The sequence below is a fragment of the Cololabis saira genome, chromosome 5 (assembly GCF_033807715.1).
Source record: "Cololabis saira isolate AMF1-May2022 chromosome 5, fColSai1.1, whole genome shotgun sequence".
NCBI lineage: Eukaryota > Metazoa > Chordata > Actinopteri > Beloniformes > Belonidae > Cololabis > Cololabis saira.
The window spans coordinates 37,785,771-37,807,554 of record NC_084591.1 but is presented as its reverse complement, the minus strand read 5'-3'; the positions used below and the strand labels follow the sequence as shown (position 1 = coordinate 37,807,554).

The following is a 21,784-nucleotide window of genomic DNA, read 5'->3' as shown; positions in this document are numbered from 1 at the left end:
GAATAATGATAAATAACTTACGGTAGTATTTTAAAATGACCAAAATATATTTCTAAGTGGGTTTATACAGACTTGGATTTCTGTATTCCATTAGGTGTGTTATTATGATTTATTATTTATTTAACATGTGAAAATATAATTTTTAAAACTGCATATCCTCAAAGCAGACAAAGTTTTGCGCCCCCCTAGAGATCTCTGGCACCCCCCCAGGGGGGGCCCGGACCCCAGGTTGGGAGACACTGCTCTAGATGCAGGTGTAATAAATACCGCACCTTGCTATGACATGGTGTGAAGGCTCTTTGGCGAAGCATAGAGATACACGTGGAGCAGTCCCCTGTAGTGCAGTTGTCCCCAACTCTGCGTGTGTGTTCAGTCTCATCAGTGATGTGGACCATCCACGCCTGCAGAAATAGCATCATGTCTCCAACCTCTCTGACCACTGTGCCGTTGGGCAGCTTCAGGTCATCTTCCGGGTTGCCATCACAACATCCTGGCAAAGTGGCGAGACAGTTTTTTTAAAATTTTATTTTATTGCATGGATATATGTGCACCAGTTTCATCGCTGCTTTGACAGCAAGCTATTTAAAATGGAGTGAGATAATGTCTGTCAGAAAATGCCTAATGGAACCAAATGACTCTGAACAGCTCAAACTGTCATATCCCATAATGACTGAAGTAAAAGTGATGCTGCAGTGTATATATTATGCTTTCAGTTGCAGAAAAATGACACTTAGAAAATTGAGGCAGCTCCTGATAAAGTCAAAGCTTGTGTGTATGAGTGCATGTGTGTGGACTCACCACACAGCCCTTGAGTGGGTACAGATACATTACTTGGGGCATTGTACTGCAGGACCATAATACCCGTGCTATGATACCATTGTATGCTGACCCGGCCAGGAGTGTGGATCAGGTACATGCTGCCTGTGTCTTCCACATAAAATGAGTGGCGTGAGAATGGGAGCTTAGCGGGTCTGTAATTTACTGTCACCTAGGGAGAGATCAAAAGAAAACAACAAAATGTTTTATTTGGGATTGGTGGTTAAGTATCTTGTTTGTTAAAGCAGGTTAAGATGACTACCTTACGATCTAGTCGGTTGATAATGACTCTGTATGAGGAGGTTGTAATGTTTAGCTTCTTAAAACAGAGACCAGATGTTCCACCTGTAGGACTCTGCATGGAACAGTAGAGACTGATCACCGATACGTGATTATGTATACATATTGAATGAAAAGAACTTTTAATATCGATGCATACATGAGTACATGGAAGGAATGAGACCGTACTCACAGTTCGTCTGATGGAGTTCACACTCTAGACATAAAACGCAAACGTTAGAATCAATCTTTTAGGCATTTTCTGGAAGTACAGTTCACATGTATATATATTTTTTAACATGTTACCTGACTAGTTGGACATTTCTCCACAACACCAATTATGGTCTCTCCAGGCAGGCTAACCAAGATGTAGGAGCCATTGTCATACAAGGCCACGTTATTACCATCAAAAGTGATCACACGCAAGTCTGACATCACCGTACAGCGACCTGGCATGGGCAAACACAGATCCTGTCAGCATAGGATTACACAGTCTTCTGGAAAGTCTTGGTTTCCAGCAAAACTTACATGGGCACTGCCACTGTGGACAGCAGGGGTCTGTGTTGATGAGAACAGGAAGTCCCAGCAGACTGCACTGGGGTGGGGTGGTGTTGTAGCGACAGTGGAGGGATGAATTGTGAAGAAGCAGCTCTCCATTGAAACAGATCAGCTCTGCACACTCATCAATACGATAGGAGAAGGGAGGCTGTGGACATAAAATGCAGATATGTATGCTGGATTTATCTTCCAGAGTGCCAACAACTGTCTGGATCGTTCTGATTTCTTCCTTTTTTTGTTAACAGTAGGCTCATGTTTTATTTTCTTTGTAAAATTTTATTTTTACTTCTTTCACATCCTAACACTATAACACAGCATTGTGCATGTAGCACTATATAATCAATGATATGCTTTTTGTAAGTGACATGCATGAAGTAACTCATTTTTGTTGGGCCAAAGTCCGATGTGAACTATGTAACTATGTGATTATATGAACAGTGGAGGCCTTAAGGGAACTTTAAGGCCCAGCTCTGAGGCCTAACTCTGAGACCAGCCTTGATTTTCCTTACAGCTGACCCCATGGTTGAAACAAAGGAACCAGGATTTGCATTTTGTGGCCCTTCGGTGATAAGGAAGAGCCCCCTCATTGGACATAGACCCCAAGCCACAGGGGGGGCTGCATTGACTTCCTGGGCCCAGCTATAAAGAGCCAAGCCCCCCTCTCTTTCTCTCTCTTCTCTCTTTGCTCTCTTCCCTACAGGATCTCTGCACCTCGGACCTGTCCACGGTCCCATGGAGTTCCCTGTGAGCAGGAACTCCTATTTTAGCATGAAGGGCGACTAGCTACGGACCGGCCTCCTCCACGATCGTGACCGAAGAAGCGTCTGTCTGGAGCGCTGAGTGACCCATGGATGTTCCGAGCCCCCCCGAGGAGCCGACCCAGGGACCAAGCATGCCTCGACGTGAACGCCTTTGGACCGACCTGGAGCTGAAGGAGGCCAAACTGCTGTGCTCATGTTGCACCCACTCATCCACAGGGAGACACGGATAACAGGAGAGAGCCGCTCTTTGTCAGGATCCCCTGCTGAGCGTAACCACCTTTGTTCACCAAGGACGGCTGACCGGCCTGACCAAATCACCTTTTTCTTCACTTACAAAGATCCACGTAAGAGGCTGTTTTGTGTCTGGGCAGACAAACTTAATTAACACAAGTTTAGTTTTACGTTGTGAGCTGGACCGCTGATCCCGTCACAACTGTGCTCATTAGTTAAGCGTGTTTGTTTATTTGATTGTTTTTCTCCTCCCATGCTCTCCTACTAACCCCCACACACACCACTGAGCAACTCTTATCTTGGTCATAAAACCTCCGAGCTTGTTTCACTGGATGAGACGAAATCTCATCCGCCATTTTGAGTCAAGTGACAGTGTGTTGTTTAGCCATCAGAATGTATGCAAAGTGTTGTTTTAACATCTTTTTGACACTTGTGTAAATACATTCTAATTAATTTGAATGAGAGAAGTTGTTTGTGCTTATTTTATACATATTTGTCACAACTGCCTGTTGCAAAGGTCTGTGCTCTGACTCCTTCCTCCACTATTATTCTGAAGAATAACTTACTTTGAGACTGGTTTTGCTGTTTAGTTATCATTACATCCCATTTTGATAATTAAATTTGATAAATAATCTACTTTATTTATTAATGATTGTCCTTCGACAATCATTAATAACTCTTTAAAACTGAACCAGCACCCCCTCTATAGCACAACATTTTGTATACTACCGAGTTAAACTGGGGTTATGTCATCCAGAGCTCTGGTTTGACACATTCAGTCTTTAATGTCAGTCCTCAAGTTTAGCTTTCAAATAATGGTTAGAATATGTTTTTATTACTCCAACTATGTCTGCATTCGTTCTGCCAGCCTCATGTTCTAATTACGTGCATATTAGCAAAATAGCTGATAATAAAACGGGCAAGGAAACACAGACTTGCATATATTAAGAATTACTACAACTCATTCACTTTCTTCTTTTTTTTTTTTGGAGGCCATCTCTTAGAACCGACTGCAAACACACATTGCTGATTGAATTCATGACACCTAAAATATCACTCCCCCTCACAGATACTCTGAGGAAGTCATGTTGAAACAACACTAAAATACCAGGCAGAAATATTGAATGTTGATGTCTCAAATTTCAACTAAACTACATTTGCTTGATGAAAACGTGTGGATTTCCTGAACCCACTTTAATCCCAGCCAGTTTGAAGTAATGCTGGAGCCAATAAGCTTCCACTGAGCAAGAGGTAGAGTACACCCCTAAAGGCAACAAACACGTCATGTCAAAGAATATCCAACTAAGGACATTTAAACAATAAAATCATTTTTAAGACACATTAAAACAAACACATTATCTTTTCGAGAAGCAAATTGAAAGTTTGATCGATTTCTTGCAGCTGCTGTGCAATGTTTTACACCAAATCGACCCCAGTAAATACTACTTTTTAAAACTAATGATTTTCACATGTTGTTTCAACTGTGGAAGCATTCTCATCATTTTATGTAAAAGTGCTGGGCACCTGAAGCAGAAAGCTCTCCCTTCGTTATTGAGTAAATAATCTTGTTTTCTTCTGATCACAGCTTTTGTATTTCTGCAGTTGGCTATCCCAAAGAGGGCGGGCCTGTGGTACACCCCCTTTGTCAGACCTAGTTAAAGTTTATGGGCAATCTTTCAAACGGTAAATCATTCACAGGCTTATTCTCTAACGTCTATACATTGCTTTTCAATCAGTTACAGACACATGCACTCTTGAACTATGTACTTGAAAGAGAGACTTGGAATCAAGGGACATTTTTATTATCATTAATATCAATGCTGCTTTCTTCTGAGAAGTCAAATTTGAAACATGCCTATTGATTCTGAAAGAAACCACCTGTATTGGTGAATTTATTCATGCTATAAGTAATCAATTACACTGTTCATGCACAATGTAAACAAATTTCTTCAGATTTATGGCAGTGCCTTTGTGCAGGTTTATGGCATTTTTGTGTTTTCTAATGATCTCGAGGAATACTTACTGTGCATGGAGTAGCAGGCAAGAGGAATGGAAGTGTGGTCGATGCTTCCTCAGTTATAGGCAGGGTTTTGGGGCTTGTGACCATCTCTGTGCTTGTAGTCTCAGTAGTGGTCTCACTGGTTGTCTCAGTTTCCATTGGAGTAGTGGTTTCCATTGGGCCGGTCAATTCTGCTGGTGTTGTGTGAGGAGGGGTTGTGTACTCTGTGGTGGTTTCAGGAACAGTGGAGGTGAGGGCAGTTGTCATGACAGTGGTGGCTGGTAAGAGGATGGTAGGGGATGTTAAAGGAGGTGGAGTGGTTGTTTCTGAGGATGGTGTGGTCGGTGTAGCAGTGGTGGACAAAGGGGTGGAAGCAGAAGTAGTAGGGGTTGGAGAGGTAGTGGTTGCAGTGGAGGCTGCTGCTGTAGTTTGTGTGGGAATCATTTCTGTTGTTGTGGAAGCGGTTGTCTCTAGTGGGGTTGAAGGAGTGGGACTGGTAGAAACAAGAGTAGTTGGAGTGGGAGGAGGAGATGTGGATTGAGTTAAGGGGACGAACTCAGTGGTTGAGGTTGTGCTGGGCGAAGTGGGAGTGGTAGTGGGCAGTGTTGTTGTGAGTCCGACAGTAGTGGGGGAGGTAGTTGTTGCTCTGGTTGTAGGACTTGTGGTAGTGGTGGTTGTTGTTGGTGGTTCTGTGGTAGTTCTGTTGGACCGTGCCACATATGCAAAGGGTGTTGGAGTTGGAGGAAGGGACACACCTACAGGGTAAAATTGACATCACAAAGCAAACATATTCAAAATATTCCATAAAAAAACAAAAAACTTAATTATTTATGTTTTTTTGTTGTTGTTTTTTTTTAAACAAAACATGGGCTGTACTCACAGTCCTCTGTGTACACACATCTTCGTGTGATTTCATCCAGGATCATAGTCTTGGGACAACGTGGGAAGCAGCCCTCAACACTGTAACATATGTTATCATTTTCAGTGTTTGAGTTGAGCATTGATTATGGTGAGTGTACAATGATGCCTTTACTGGGCCAAGCATCTTACGGAGGTAAGAAATGGCAGCGTGTGGCATCTGGATCACTGCACGTGCGAACACAAGGGCTTGCACAGGCCTGGTAGCGCCACTCACACATCATACGGTAGGGAATTACAAAAGAGCTCTCTGCAAAAAGAGAGGAAAAACACCTGACATAGTTAACGGTGGTGTGTGTATCATGTGTATAAATGCATATGTGTACAGTAAACCCAAACTTTAATTCAATTTACATTCAGTTTGAAAATACTTTAAGAATCTCTGACGGAAAATTAATAGCAGTAGTCATGATTTCATTCTCTTCAAAGACGAATGCAAAATATCATCTCATCATTTTGTCCTACTCAGCATTTGAGTGAACTTTAGTGAAACCTAGGGTATCATCAATCATATCCCACTATTGAGTCAGAATAAGTTTGTTTGGGGGAATTTAAAGAAACTTAACAGAGGTGGGTGAAATATTATGATGTCAAGCAAAGAAAAGACAGACTATCCATAACCCTATGGCCACTGCTGTTTTGATAAACCTGATAATGGTTTATTGGCAATTGCAAATTTTGTCCAATTTATATTGTTGGACCGCTGTATGCATGTTGGATTGGTGATTGTGATCCTGACCCTCTAGAGTGAAGCTGCTGCTGGCTTTGAAGCCCTCTGAGGAGTCATATCTCTGGGCTCGGGCAGCGGAGCGTGTAAGTGTCAGAAAGGTTCCAGGTTGGCTGATGAGCTCAAACGAGGTGTAACCCGGTAGAAACAGCCCCTGGTGCTGGATAAAAGTTGTTCTACGTCTGAACTCCACCTCTCGACTCCACTGTTCCAACTGAAGACGACTGCGCCCAGACACTGCAAGAAAATAATTTGGTCTCTCTGCAGACTCCAGTGACACCATGGGGACACCTATAAAAGTCAAATTCCGATTAACTTCCACAAGAATATATTAATGGCTGCATTGTGTTTGGTGACTGTGGATGCTCACGTGATGTTCTGTCCTTCTGCAGCCCTACAGTGATCATGAAGTTGAACAACAGGCCTGGGGCAGGCATCTGCCCTGGCCTCTCTCTCACCAGTGGAAATACTGAGCTGCTGGTGCGATTCACTCCAAACATAGGGTTGTTAGGGCCAGCACTCACCAAGGAAAATGGGCCATCACCTAGCTCTGTGAGGAAGTAAGACATAAAAACAGAAAGTGAGTGCGGTTAGGGTTAATAACAGGGTTATTATAGGGTTATAAAATCCTTACTCATACATACCTTGATTATAGTATTCACAATCATAAGCTGAAAAGGAGAAATACATTTTAGAGTTATTATAAATGTCCACTAGACTAGAGATAATAGCATGCAAGGTCAAAAGGAAATGAATATGCAAACAACATGAAAAACAGCAAAGTATTTTGTTGCGATATATTAGACCAAGGCACAATAAGCATACTTGTATCTGTCTCTGCATACTCACGACAGACGGAGGGAGATCTCCAGTGAATTGTGACCCCCTGTTGACAGCATTTGTGTGCATATGCGGCAATGGATGTGCAGAGACACTCGCAGTCTCCCCCACGGTTACAACTGCAAGTGTCTGTCAGGCAGTTCTTATAAAACCAGGCCACATCAACCTGAAGGGCATGCACAACATACACACAGTCACAAACTCAGAAATACACATGCAATAATAAAGAGAACCAGGTCAAATCTCGCTAGGAGAGGTCTGTTTTTTTTCAATTGGGATGAGTAGTTCAATAATTCAGATAGGAATGATTGATGAAATATCAAGACAAAGGTATGTGGGTCAACACCTGGTTCCTAAGGTATCGGATGAGCTTTATGAAAAGCAAATAAAATGACTTTGCGCTCTGTTGGTCTACCCACAGGTGAGATTAAATGGACTTTCATTCCTTGACACTGGCAACGATAATGCACATAAGCAGAACGTACAGTCCTTGCAACACAGTATCTGAATTGCTATTATTATTGGATGATGTGACGTTTGGTTCGTCTTGTTTGGAACGACATTTAAATATTACTTATATTACTAAAATTTTGATACTTTATTTTACTGTCACTGAAGAACAAAGCATAACCAAGAAAAATCTGTGTTTATAATACCTGTAAAATATCAAGAATATCACAGAATTTAAACAATATATATTATGCCTTTTTTTTTCCCAAAAGCTGACAGAAATTCCTTTGATCTCAATGAAGTGGCTGTGACATGCATTGTTCAGCATGCCACAAAGATACAGTACAACATCTTCATTTTCATCTCTGTTGTGGATGTTTTTCTCTTTTTTTCTTCTTTTTTTTGAAGTGGTATGTGGGTGGGGGTAGACTCAACCACTTGTCTTTATTCCACCTTTCTTTTGAAATCAGTGTCACAACTTTGAACTACCCACTTCAGAGGAACAGTGACTGCTGCACGATGTAAAGTTAGGTGGATGAAAACAAGCAGCGTCTGGATAAATCTACTTAATAGAACTGTCCAAAACTTTGTTACAGAGTTGTACTTTTGATTCGGTAGTCACTTCAAATACACTAATATATAAATTATTTTTCCTCATGTCCCCTTTACGTAAATCATTTCTATGGAAATTGTCAAGATTATTCTTGCTCTGCTTATATAAATTACATTTTAAATAAGTTAATACAGTGCATGGCTCACTTTACGCAAGTATTTTTAAACTGGTTAAAAAAAATCACAAGGGGGCATAGATAACGGCTACACTAAGTCAGAAAGCTAAGCCGTTTTTCCAGCATTGTTCTGGTTAATGTCTGGTTGGTCACAGGAGAATCCAGTAGAGGAAATAAGACTCAGGATTCAGCAATGTGAAATCAGAGACTGTTGTGTGCACATCTTTACAGAGACCCGGCTCCCTCACAATTCAACTGGAGGACTGTTTTTTCTCCACCGACTGAACTGATACTTACTGTTTACACTACATCTTGGTCCTCAATGTTAAGTTTTTAACATTAAAACATCAGTACTTGTTGAGTGCTCCATATGGTTCTTCGAATGCAAATTTAAAAAATATATACATACAGACTTCATTAGGCCATCAGCTGTCACAGGGTAGAACTATAGTGCTGTATGCATAATTGAGGCGTTCACACAAAAACCATGTGAAGTCCTTTTCCTACGAAAAATATTTATATTCATGACACTAGGAGGTGTGCTGACAATGTATGGTGGGAATAAGTGGATCCCATGGGTTCCATCGATGGGTGTAATTGTTTGATTTGAATTGTTTTGATGGTGATGATTGTTTGTTATCTTGTTTTGTCTGATGTTTTTTAACTAACTGCTTCCTTCATGACCAGGTCTCTCATGGGAAAGAGATTTTAATCTCAATGAGATTCACGCCTGATTAAATAAAGGATATCAATAAAAAAAAAAAAAAAAACAGTCATTCTTTAGTCCATGCCCACACATCTTCTTAAAGCACTTTAAGCCTCACATAAGGTGATAATGGGGCAAGAAAAATGGGAACAAATTTAACAAAGACAGGTAATTCAAATAGAACTGATTGATGGTTATTTATAGGTTTCACAGTATACGATCATATAAATAACGTGCGATAAATAACGGTAGCCAAGTATAACGGTTATGATGTTGGATGACCTTGCTAATGGGATTTACGAAGAGAATGAGTATTTAGAGAAAGTTGTGATGATGATGTCATGTGCTGCTTTGGGCATCTGAGAATAATAAACTGATAAATTAAAAATAAAAGGTTAAAGACACAGGAGATACAGAAATCAAATCCCAAGGAAACATAATTTCAAAGTAGGTTAAGCTGAACATTTCCTAAAAAGTGTATTTATTTGTGTTTACTGGACATCTGTAGCAACTCACCAAAACAGAACATGATAAACTAGTGGTAAATGAAATTAAATAAAAAGATGTCATGTGATTGTCTTTTTTAGTGCAATAAGTATGTGCACAAAAGAATGTGTCTTTTACCCCTTAGGGAGGTACATTCTGTTAGTTCAACAATGTTTTTTACACAGTTCTGTTAGTTCAAGAAAGGAACTATGAACAACAGAAATCTACAATTTACACCAGCCACAGTCAAATGTTAAAAACACTTTAAATCAACAAACAGGGAAACATTCATGAAGAATTTTCAAAAATTATTTTTGAAGCTATGTCCTTGTATACTTGTTGATTGAAGCTGCTAGTTTTGCAGTTATACGTGTAATTAAGACAACTGAGTGAGCGCAGTGGCTCCACTTTTGATGTGATACACTCTTTCTGAACATATAAAGATGTCTCCATCTACTGGCCATGAATAGAAATGGTGTATTTCCGTTAATCATTGAGGTGCATGCATTTTGCGTAGCCTGACATCTGATGTGGTATTTCACTTGAAGAAACCGTGTATTTGCTGAGATCCGTTAACAGTTGTTCCCATAACCCCTTTCCATCCCTTACTGTTGCTCGTAACATAACCCTTGTAATTGCTCTTCACATTGCACAGACATTTTGTCGTTATGTGCGTTTTTGTGTGAGTGTGTGTGTTCAGTTCAGTGGCACTTACCACATTGTGACATGGTGCAAAGACATCACTGTAGAGGACAGCACACTCCCTTTTAGCATATGGCTGTCTCCCTAAGTCCCCTTCACACGGTCGCTCAACTATGTAGTCACTTTCACACTAAAACACACACACACACACACAAAGAAGGCGATCAAGTGTCTGATTACTCTTAAATATCACAGTGGACTCAAGGGAGACAAGCACATAAATGACAGCAGCAAGGGGGGCCTGGGGAGGAGTGAGTAAGAGGGAGACAGACAAAGGCAAAGATAAAAGAGTGGCTAAAGGTACGATGGGTGAAGGAGAGGAAGTGAGCTTACTCATACCTGTCCCAGGGTCCAGCTGTCTCCAAAGGTCTGTGCATTATTGACTTCCATGTGGCTGGATGTGGTCATATCATTCACTGTCACACTGTCAAAATTGCCACACAGGCCACTGAAAAGGCCCTGAAAAGATACAAAGTCATGTCTTTGAGTGTCTTTTTGTTTTTTGCTTTTCCTTCTTCCAAAAATATCTTCTTTAAGTTTCAGGTTAAACTCCTTGCTCAGACCTTCCACCGAGGCCCCGCTCTGATGTGGACCGTTGTCTTGCGGTCCCAGAGGATGGTCAGATCCTGATTGGAGAAGTGGACAACGGTGTAGTAGCCTGCTTTCCACAGCTCAAACTCTGACCGTCGACCCACAACAGTGGAAGGGCTCTAAAGTAGCAGTAAAAGTAAAAGGTATATATATTGATATTGACAGAATTCATGGAATTTGTATTAATATCTTTGACTGCAATGAAAAGGACAACAAACTATGTGGCTTGGTGAGTATATACTGTAGACATGTGACTGTGTATATTATCTGTACGGGATTGCCAGAGTTGTCAGTGAAGTAGATCTTGGTAAGTCCCACGTGAATGACCAGCATTTTCATGCACACAATGCCACTCTCATAGCAGTCCTTGTTTTGGGCAACAATGGATACATCCATTTCTCCAACACTCTGGTGACAAACAGGGACAAAATATAATTCCTTCGTTGTTCTCCTCTCACTCTTGTCCGACAAATACAGTGGAATGTTTTTGTTTGTTTAAGACTTCAGAAATGACAGACTTTAAGATAAATACGACGTAGCAGATTCAGATTTGATAATGTGAGTGTGGTTGAACGGGAAACGTATTATTACGGATAACTGACAGATGACAAGATGAATAAGCTACATTGGGATATAAAGACAGAGCTCTGACCTACCTCTCTGTTCTTCTCAAATCTACCTGGTGGCCAACAATCTGTTTGGGCTGAATCAGAATGTCTTTTCTGCTAATTCTAATTCTATATCCCTGGGAGCGCAGGAGCCCTGGGGTTTGATGGGAACACTGGTTTCTTTGTACCATGTTGAGCTTTGCTCAATGTCTGCTAGCATTACTCTAGCATGCACCCACCTACACACTTACACACACACATGCGCATACAAACACACAAACACACATTTTAATCTGCTCTGATTAAACCCAAACTCCCTGTTCTAAGATTAGAAACAGGCTTTTTTCCCCTCAGATTTATATAAGTATCACATTGACAGTATTGGGGATTCTCCTCCTTTGTCCCTTCACCTCCTCTTCTGTCACTCACAAACTTGGGAGTGAGTCTAACAGACTCTTTCCCACAACAAAAAAAGCATTTTTTGATGAAGATTTATAAATATTTTAAAATGCCTCTAGCAACAGAAGATGATATTGTTTTACTGTGCACATAAGAATGCATCTTTACAGATGCATCCAGATAGATTCTACTCACTTTCAGTAGATAGACCTGGCAGTCAGAGCGGTAATCATACTCAAGGCCATCAAAAGTGTGATAGTGCCTGTCGCTGTAAACAGTACACACAGCTGGACATGGAGAGTATGTGCAATTAAAAAAGCCCCGGTGGCAAACACTGAGAAGATGAGCAGCGCCACACAAGAAGAGGAGTAAGGAGGAGAAGAATGGAAAGGTATTACTTCATGGCAAACATATGCAATGTTTGTATTGTGCAAGATAAGACATTTGCATTGCTTTCAATTTCAGTGGTGTTATAGGGACGGGTAAAATCTTAACCATGAGATATTAATGTGTAAATAACCAACCAATACCTTCTGGGAATGAGGTTTTCTCTGTCTATGAGAAAAAAAAGAGAGCAGTTAAGGCATTTACCATCTGTAGCAAGACGTTTCCACAGTTTGTCCAGGCAGGTACTCAAGTCCGAGCCAAGCACAGGGACAATTCTCTGGATAGTAACACTCCCCCTGATGCAGCACCAGCCTTCATAGATAAAACAGAGGTAGAGCATTTGTGAGTACCATCCCTGTGGTTTTTCCATTAATTACAGCTGAGTGCTGACTAACAATAGCTTTAAGGCGACACTGCCTTCGTTAGTGTTTGTTAGTTAAGCCTTAATAATATAGAAAATCTAATTGGGATCAAAATCTTTTTTCCCTGAGATCATTAAACAAATTATATTCACCCAAGTTCACAACAATTAGTTCACTCATTGTTAGAAATCTATTTCAAACAGACACATTGCCACAGTAATTAAGAGTTACAGATATTACTTATTCATATTGTTTATTGTTTAAAACTAATATCTTTGAAGTAACCCAAAGTCAATTCAATTTAATTGTTAATACCCAAAGGGAAATTATGTATTGGAGGAATAGTCAGTAATTTAGTCTCTTTAAAGAGTCATTATAGATAGTAAAAGCTAGTTAAAGCTGTGGGCAAGAAGAATCTCCTGCAGCAGTTTGTATTGCAGCACATCTGAACAAATCAACATAAATAAATAAAATAAATGAGTGCATTTAAATTCACTTAAGTTAGTAAAATGTACAGTATTGTATCAGATTTCCATGTTCCAGTCAGAGTTGTTATGAAGGACTTTCAAAGTTGATCCTTTTTATATGATGTTGTGGTTATTAGCTTTTTCTGCTCAAATAAAAATGTCAAATTAACTGGGAGCTTAATTAGCAAGCTTGACAAAGTGACAAAAATGACAAAGATTTGTAGCCAGCTACAAAATCCCCCCGAGTGTAACAGCTGAGCTGTCTGGAGTAAGGAAAGCAGCTGCACTGAAGGTGTAGCATGATAAACATGAGCACATGGAATAAAATCTAATCAGGTTTCCAGGTTTATTTGGTTTCACAGTGCCATAAAAATCTACTTCCATTCTTCTCATTTTTCTTGTGACCCTTTGCTTTGCTATTTTTTCTATTATGTTTTAAATTCACTATTACTGTTATAGCATGGTATAACAGCCCTATGTACAGTAAATACTACAAGAGATGCTTTGTGATATAAAGAAGCTAGTGTTCCCATCTTTTACTTTAAACAAAGTACAGATCTGATGCATGCCTGAAGGCAAAAGCCACATAGAAGGTTCATTAGGTCTTTCTAAAAAAAAGACAAAAAAAGATTACCCAGGAGGGCAGACACAACCAGGTATGCATGGTGTGTTGGGTGGACAGGTGACGTTCAGCATCAGGTTATGGCAGGTTGGTGCACAGGCCACTCCTCCTCTCTGCTCAGTGCAGCTGTGATAGACCTTTCCTTCTGGACACTCCCCGACCTCTACACGATCTGGTTCTACAATAATCATTCATACACACAAACATACACTCGAGAAAATCAATGCACCAGTCACTTTTAACAACTGCAGCAGTCACTCATGGGAAACGAGCTACGATTGAGGACATAAGGCTCTTGATTTCAGCAAGCGAGATATAGCCTGAAACGACACTTTGTTGTGAGAATGAACAAGATCAGGAACTGAAAGGAGGGGGGAGTGCAGAGAGGTTACCTTTTTCCTCTGGCTCACACTCCATCTTCCCATTTCTGCACAAGCTGGTGGAAGAAAAAGGAAAGCGAAGAGCAAAGGGTGAGTGTTTTTGAAATAGAATAATGTTATCAAAGACAAGGTTAGTTTTAGGCCTCCACGTTTCATTGGGCAATCACTCAAGCTTCTCCTCTTTTCTCAAATGCATTAGACAGTGTGTCCAGAATGTGTCACTGTGTGTGGTTCATAAGGGCAGTTAAAGTGAGGTTTAAATTTTTTGATGTAGTTAAAGCAAGCGGTGACTCACCAAGGACCAGATGCACTGAAGGTCACCTCCCCTGGCTGCGACACACCACCCATGGAGTAACAGTGACACTGTGATCTGAGGAGAAACTCAGCATTATTTTTGATGCGATCCATGTTGATGTTAAGTCTGTCGATGTGTAGTTAGTATTATAAAAAGTGCTTAATTCTTACAGCTGCACACAGCGCTGGCGCACATCGTCATAGTAACTGCCCTCTGGGCAGCCACAACCCTCTGCACAGTCATCAGAGTTACACTCCTCACTGCTTGACAGTGCACGGCAGGAATGGCCACAGGATGACACACATGAGTGGTACAGCATACCTCCAAGACATACTACTCCTGTACATACAATACATCAATTCATGTAATCACATTCATTATATGAGTTGTTATGTAAGCTCTTGGGGGTTGGGGATACATTTCAATAATATGAGTTAGGGCTGTTCGATTTTGCCCAAAAATAAAATCTCGATTTTTTTCTCTCAAAATCCGATTTTCGATTACAATTACGATTATTTTGTGAATTGACAAAAGGCAAAGAAATGATTTCAAATATGCTGTTTTTTTATTGAACATTTGCCCCATTGGGCTTTAAGTGCAAACTTTGCTCTTATTAAACCAAAAATGAATGAATAAAGTGCAAAACTCTGTAAAATAAGTTGAAAAAAAGTTTTAAAAAATATAATAAAATATAAAGTTTTATCTCTGAAAAAAAAAATCAGCAAATCAGCACTTGCAAACATACAGTAAGTTATATTTCCAATTAAATAAAACAAGACATTTTCTAATTAAACTTAACTGGGTCTTTGCATGCTAAATAATAATGCAACCCATGAAGGAGGTAGAGGTGTGTAATGTCAGTCATTACATTTGCTATTCACATTTGCAAGTTTTTTGCAAGGAACACGAGCCGGTCTACCGCATCTGGCTTGAGGGATGCCCGGTGGCATGTTACAACGCCCCCTCCTACGCTAAAGAGCCTCTCCGATGGGGCACTTGTCGCAGGTATTGAGAGGTATTTCCATCAATCATTAATATGGTATCAATCATTAATATGTGTGCAGACAAGGTAAAAAAAAAAAAAAAAAAAACTATTTTCACGTTTTAACATCGTTCTAATTACATAATCGCGATTACGATTTAAAATCGATTAATCGAACAGCCCTAATATGAGTAGAAATCACAGTATAATATTTATACAGTAATGTATGAAATGTTATCCAGAAGACAGACTTACCACATTCAGAGACTTGAGATCTGAAATGAATGTCAAGGCCATGTTTGGAACACAGATAAGTGTAGTGAGCCAGTGCAGTGCACATACAGCTGCTCCCACAGCGACAGGCCTGGTAGCGGCACTGCTGCTGGAAGATGTTTGGACTGATGTAGCCATGACAAGGAGCAAATGCACTCCCTAAAAGCACCTCGCACTGGGACGCATAGAAAGCTGGAACGAGCAGATACATAAATAAAAATAAATAAATATTCACAAATATGGTCTGACCAAGCTAAACTAGCTCATAACTAAAAATAAACATGTTGCTATTCAAAGAAATACCCATGATGTGTACCCTGGAGCGGGGTATGGTATGGTAGTACACTCAAAATAGTTAATATGATTACCATTGTGCTGGTTCATCTCGCATGGGTCTATAATGGGCAAATTAACAGGAGCAACACAAGCAGATGACACCTTCCAAGCATTGGCATGAAGCTGAGGAGTGCCCTCTATCATACCTGCTGGAGATCTACACAAGCAAAATTACAGTTGACAAAAGTCTCGCATTCAACACTGATCTGTATGTGAGATGCATTTACTTACAGGAAATCATCTCGTAGATTTCCATTGAATGTTCCACAAAGGCCCAACGTCTGGCCACGCCACAGGCTGTCCAGCTGCAAGTAGATCCGGCCCCCTCGTCCATCATAATACAATCTAAAACCAATCTCTGCCTTGAGCTGGGTGAACACAGAGGTCAGCCTGCGCACCTCAACTGCATCTAAAAACCACATCCACAGAAAACCCCAAATAAAATAGTTTTGTCTTTAAAAAAAGAACAAAATAAAAAATAACAAAAAACAAATGAAGCCTCTAAAAATTTCTCTAATAGAATTTTAAAGAGATTTATTTCAGTGTGATCTGTCTGCATGCGATGTAAACATGTCTTTTTTAGGGTTTTGTAATTTCTACCATTAACATAGGGCAGGGCAGGTGCTGGGTTGACACCAATTATCACCTCCCCTTCTCTTGTCAAGGTGATCTGGCGACTCCCATCTTCATCCAAAACCACCGTCACTGACTGAATACACACCTGCTGCTGCTGACACACACATATATTCACAGAGATCAGCTATATACTGTACACACAAACTGGATACTGCAAGATTAGTAGATAAGGCATATAACTTAAACTGATTGAACTGAACTGAACTGAATTACACTTAAATAATCACCAAAGGAGAGGTACAATGTTGCAGTACAGATTTAGAATAGAAACAAAAATCCACAAATTGAAAAGCTGGGAGAGTAGTAGAGAGAGATTTAACCAAACTCTGATGAAGGCGGAAGTAATCGCAGAAACCTGTCAGGTATTTAAAAACCTAAATATTCTTCTCTGACGAAAAGAATCAGCAAGTTAAATTGTAAATTCATGGACAAAATGAACTTTAAATCAGTAGAGAGAGATGTTGCAGAAATCTCCAGAGATCACCAGAATGCATAGGTCGGTGTGTTAGCAGCCCAGAAACAACTGATAACATCACATGCACCATCAGGCAGTAACTCCAGTTAACTCTCTAACTAGAAGGAACAAGCAACAGTTTGGATACAGAAAGACTCGGTCATAAACTTAGCATAAGATGTAAGGACTTTTATGTTTGGTAGATTTGGTAGAAAGCTTGTTTATTTCCCTTTTAAATGGTGCCACATTTGTCAAGAACATGCATTTATGGGATGAGCAGCAGAGCTGAGTTTGTGGGTTGTACCCATGAAAGATTTGTCAAATCTTCTCTCCCAATGCCAAACAACTGTTACTCTTGTTTGGTGGATTGGATGACACATGAAACAACACATATTAGCAATTTAACAATTGATCCATTTAACAAACAGGAGCCTCAGTAGCGTGTGGAAGAACCATACACAGCCACAACAGCCTGGCACCTCCTCCTCATGCTGGTCACCAGCCTGGTCACACACTGCTGTGGGACGGCATCCCATTCTCCAACCAGCACTTGTCACAAGTGTCACAAGTGATTGTGTTTGCCACTTTGGCACAAAAAGCATGCTCGAGCTGATCCCACAAGTGTTCAATGGGGTTGAGGTAAAGATTGCTTGAAGGCCATTTCATCCTCTGCACTAACAAATTGGAGGTGGTCTCTGAAGAATTCCACTTTGTTGGGGCGAGCATTGTAATCTTGGAGGGTAGAGTTGGTCCCAGACTGTGGAGATATGGGATTGCCCCTGGGTGCAGAATTTCATCACAATATCTTTGCATTGAAATTGCATCCAATGATGACTAGCCTTGTTTTCCAGTGAGAGAGATGCTGCCCAACACCATCACTCTGCCTCCACCAAAAGATGTTACTCTATCAGTGCAGCAATCAGCATAGCGTTCTCCACGTGTTCCCCCACACTTTGACACTACGATCCAACTGCTGTAGGCAGAATCTGGACTCACGTTGAACATAACGTTCTTCCCCATGTTCAGGCTCCAGTGCACGTGTTGCCAACACCAGCGCAAACAGGCAGACACGGCAGGCCTCCTGGGAGCCTCTAAAAGATGATTTGGCAAATTTTTCATGGGCACAACCCACATACTCCACCATTTAAACGGGAAATAAACAGGGTTTTCAAAAGTATACGATTTATTGCCAAGAAGCATTGTTACAACAAGAAACAAGAAATGATCTAACACAAATTCCCTTACTTTTTGTGCTAAGTTTAGTTACGTGGCCAGGATCACAGCATCAGTTGTTAACACTGTTGCTGTTGTTAGCAATGTAATATAATGTAATGTAATGTAATCCCTGCTCCTTTTACTCTTGCTGCTCAGTTAGGAGTCTCCCAGTATGAAACCTGTAGAGGGGCATATGTTCCTGCATCCACATCTAGGTGAAAAACATGGTACTTTATTCCCTACAGTCACATTGTATCTTCAGTCTTCCAAACTCGTCTATTTTATGTACCAGTGATCTCATATTCTCCATCACAGGTAAGACAACAAATAGTTTATATGGGCAGCAGATATTCTTTAAGCAGCACCGCTTCCAAACTAGAGTTGAGGGATAAGAATGTAATCAAACAAAACAGTGTAGCAATCCTTGAATGGGGGGGGGGGTACTGTACATACATTCAACTGTTAGTTTTAAATTTTACTTGAAGCAATTCAATCACATTTATATCCTTTCTGAATTATTCAACATTTAAAGGGGACCTATTATGGCATCTAATACCTATTTTAAACAGGCCTTGAATGTCTTAAAAACAAGCTTTTGATTGTTTTTGCTAAATAAATTAGAAATTCTGCCTCTGAGCCATGTCTTTATCTTCCCATTCTCTAACCGCATTATCTATGCGGGATTCTGAGTGGGCGGGCGGCTATGATAATGAGGCACTGTGCTGATTGGCTGCCTGACGCGATGACGCGATACACCGCCCTGAAAAAATGGCCGGCGGAGTTGTTGTGGGCGTGGTTTCACGCATCGCTCCCGTCGTTACGTAAAGCCACATCACACTGGATGGCTCATCCGGGCGGCTGTACAGACACTACAGAATTTGGTTGCTTTCCTCCTTCTCTGAGTTGGCAGGCTGAGGGGAGACTACTTTATATATGTTAAAGCAAGAAAAAACGTGTTTTTCATAATAGGTCCCCTTTAAGTCATTGAACATTGAATTTTGGGTATTACTGTACTATACTGTATGTATGCATGTACGCATATGTGTGTGTGTGTGTTACCTCTGCACAGGTAGTATACTGCAGTGTGATAGTGAATCTGTTCCTGCTGCGGCTCTTTGCCAGAACGTATTGACATGCCCCCGGCTGAAGAAACATTCTGCCATCAAACGTGGTCATGAACACATCACCTACAACTGAACACTCAGCTAAGCAGAGACACAAAGAGGACAGTTTTTTTTTTTTAATCTGAATTATTGACTTCTTTAGCAGCTTTATGTACTTCCAAGGGGTTCTCACCAGTGCAGTTATTCTCAGTGCAGTTCCATACTCCTCCCATGCACACGCTGAAATTAAAAAGTGCAGTAAGTTGTAAGCAGCACATGAACATGCTACAAGAAATTAAATTTTGCCCTCACCAAACACTGCAACCCTGTTGAAGAACTTGTCCTTGTATGTATGATGTCCCATGGTAAACACAAGGACACTGGGAGACAGCGATACAAGTTCCGTTCTGTAAGATAAGACCTGCAAGGACACAGATTTGATTTAATTTGTTTTTTTGTTTGACATAATTTAATGAAAATGAGGAGAATTTTTTTGTTTTATTTAAATACCATCGGGACAATAGCAACCATCCAAACAATGCAGGTTAGTTCCTAGACACTCTTTCTCAAATGTACAGGTGGGTGGGCAACAACTTATGCAGTCTCGATAGACAAAGCTCTCCTCACAGCCATCATCTAAGCACACACAAACACAACAATTGAACTGTTGCCTGATTTGAAGCCCATTTTACATGTTATCTGCATTGCGTGACTTAAGTGACTGAACTTGTTGTCACTGATATTGTAGAGCTGCAGGATACACTTACTGCACGAGGGGAAGCTGTCCCTCCACTCTCTTACCGGATAACCGACATGTGAGCAGGCTCGGGTGTACTCAACCAAGGCGCGACAAAACGTTTCCTCATCATCAGACCTAAAAACACGAATGGAAATGTTTACGAGAACTCGGTTCCTGAACAGTTGGTCTCATATTGAACAAAATAATAAAATGTATCTTCCTGTTTTGACTTACACACAGAGGTCAGACACACAGCTGGCAACAAAGGGGTTTGGGTCAATGTTTTCATGACAAGACATAAAAGGGAAGAAGAGAAGTGCACTGCATTTCTCTATGGCATCCTGCACACAAAAAAAAGCTCTGAATACAGAGAATATAATATAACTGCACTGAAATGTAACATGAAGGGACTATTCTGGCTTTAACCCAGTTACAACCCCAACATGCTGGCTGGTTTTCACACAGGAAAGTTTCTTCAATTGTTACATGAGTGGCCTGATTGTCCACTAAAAGTGCATATACTGTGTGAACATGTTTGTGTTCCTTACATCCATGTCTGACTCAGAATGGCAAGGCCCATCGAAGTCCAGATCTACTGATGGACAAGCACGCTCATGAGGGAGGTCTATTGCCCAACTGTTAGCAAACAATGCAGGCTCATCTGTTTGAATCCCTATAACACAAAGACAAGACATATGTTTTAAAGTGTAAGGAAGAAAAATTACATAGAAAAGCACAAGATAAATATATATGAACATATATAAAAAAAGTACATTCATGAGTTGGCAAGAATTGAATTGACCTAAGCTGAACAGAGGACATAAACTAGAGGTCTAATTAAAATAAAATTAGTACTTGCAAGAATATTTGCATGTATGCAAATACACTTTGGAAAGTAGACCTTTTGCAGTCAGATAATTTCTTTAGTTCATTATATTTCCCTAAGCTTATCCTCACTTGACTGGACAGGTTTCTGAATGGAGACACAGGGGACCATAGTTCATGTTACTGGCCATTTGAGGAAAGATTCATGATTCTTCTTGCCATTCAAGCCCAAACTACCGCTTCTCTCCTATCCTTTCACTCTAGTATCTGAACGTCCCAGTGCTACTATAATTGACCAGAATCACTGCTGAGTGTATAATAACAATAATTGGAGTGAGTGGGTGTTGGGTGAAGGGATAAGAGAATGAGAGGCCTGTCGGCCCGGTCTTACCACGAGCAGTGGTGATGTCATCACCCGGGATGTGGTTAAAATTCCCACACAAGCCACATGGGGCACTAAGATGCTCTTCACTCATCTTCAGGTAAACACCTGAGTCTCCATCCCAGGCCAAAGAGAAGCCAAACACACTCTTCACAAGCAAGTAATCAGCAAGCCGCTCAATAAACACTCCTCCAACAGTCTGAGGCAAACTGAGCCTGTGATTTAACAGAGAAAGAGAAATAAGGGAGTGAGAGATGAAAACACGCTCATAATAATCCATTGTAATTTAACTCTGCTTTCACCTGCGACCTCCTTGGTGGACCTGATATCCAGAGATGTGAATCTCCTCCTCGTTTGGGAAGAACAGACTGAGAGCTCTTGGACAAGAATAAACACTCCCCTCACAAACCCTGCTGTTGTGAATCTGAGAAGACAAACAAATGATGGAAGGGGATCAAAGGGGGGAGGCCAGAGAGGGAAATGCGTGGAACTCCATTAACAAGTATAAGACATTATCTGTAACCTGA

General features: G+C 40.7%; 1 protein-coding gene across 1 annotated transcript in view; it reads right to left on the bottom strand.

Moving 5' to 3' along the window:
- otogl (otogelin-like) overlaps positions 1-21,784 on the bottom strand; it is a 32,506-nt gene that overhangs the window by 7,782 nt on the left and 2,940 nt on the right. The window contains exons 7-42 of the mRNA XM_061722785.1: positions 21,560-21,681; positions 21,267-21,472; positions 20,599-20,723; positions 20,285-20,391; positions 20,079-20,185; positions 19,822-19,947; positions 19,624-19,732; positions 19,505-19,551; positions 19,268-19,413; positions 16,504-16,630; positions 16,135-16,312; positions 15,936-16,060; positions 15,550-15,759; positions 14,483-14,651; positions 14,313-14,387; positions 14,030-14,073; positions 13,650-13,815; positions 12,391-12,498; positions 11,995-12,133; positions 11,066-11,200; positions 10,765-10,911; positions 10,541-10,660; positions 10,215-10,331; positions 7,139-7,295; positions 6,934-6,960; positions 6,660-6,839; positions 6,302-6,580; positions 5,695-5,812; positions 5,525-5,604; positions 4,669-5,399; positions 1,624-1,801; positions 1,402-1,544; positions 1,289-1,312; positions 1,079-1,171; positions 799-988; positions 273-490 (exon numbers count right to left, since the gene is read on the bottom strand). Coding sequence (XP_061578769.1) covers positions 273-490; positions 799-988; positions 1,079-1,171; positions 1,289-1,312; positions 1,402-1,544; positions 1,624-1,801; positions 4,669-5,399; positions 5,525-5,604; positions 5,695-5,812; positions 6,302-6,580; positions 6,660-6,839; positions 6,934-6,960; positions 7,139-7,295; positions 10,215-10,331; positions 10,541-10,660; positions 10,765-10,911; positions 11,066-11,200; positions 11,995-12,133; positions 12,391-12,498; positions 13,650-13,815; positions 14,030-14,073; positions 14,313-14,387; positions 14,483-14,651; positions 15,550-15,759; positions 15,936-16,060; positions 16,135-16,312; positions 16,504-16,630; positions 19,268-19,413; positions 19,505-19,551; positions 19,624-19,732; positions 19,822-19,947; positions 20,079-20,185; positions 20,285-20,391; positions 20,599-20,723; positions 21,267-21,472; positions 21,560-21,681 — 5,373 coding nt within the window. The remainder of the gene's footprint in view (positions 1-272; positions 491-798; positions 989-1,078; positions 1,172-1,288; positions 1,313-1,401; positions 1,545-1,623; positions 1,802-4,668; positions 5,400-5,524; positions 5,605-5,694; positions 5,813-6,301; positions 6,581-6,659; positions 6,840-6,933; positions 6,961-7,138; positions 7,296-10,214; positions 10,332-10,540; positions 10,661-10,764; positions 10,912-11,065; positions 11,201-11,994; positions 12,134-12,390; positions 12,499-13,649; positions 13,816-14,029; positions 14,074-14,312; positions 14,388-14,482; positions 14,652-15,549; positions 15,760-15,935; positions 16,061-16,134; positions 16,313-16,503; positions 16,631-19,267; positions 19,414-19,504; positions 19,552-19,623; positions 19,733-19,821; positions 19,948-20,078; positions 20,186-20,284; positions 20,392-20,598; positions 20,724-21,266; positions 21,473-21,559; positions 21,682-21,784) is intronic.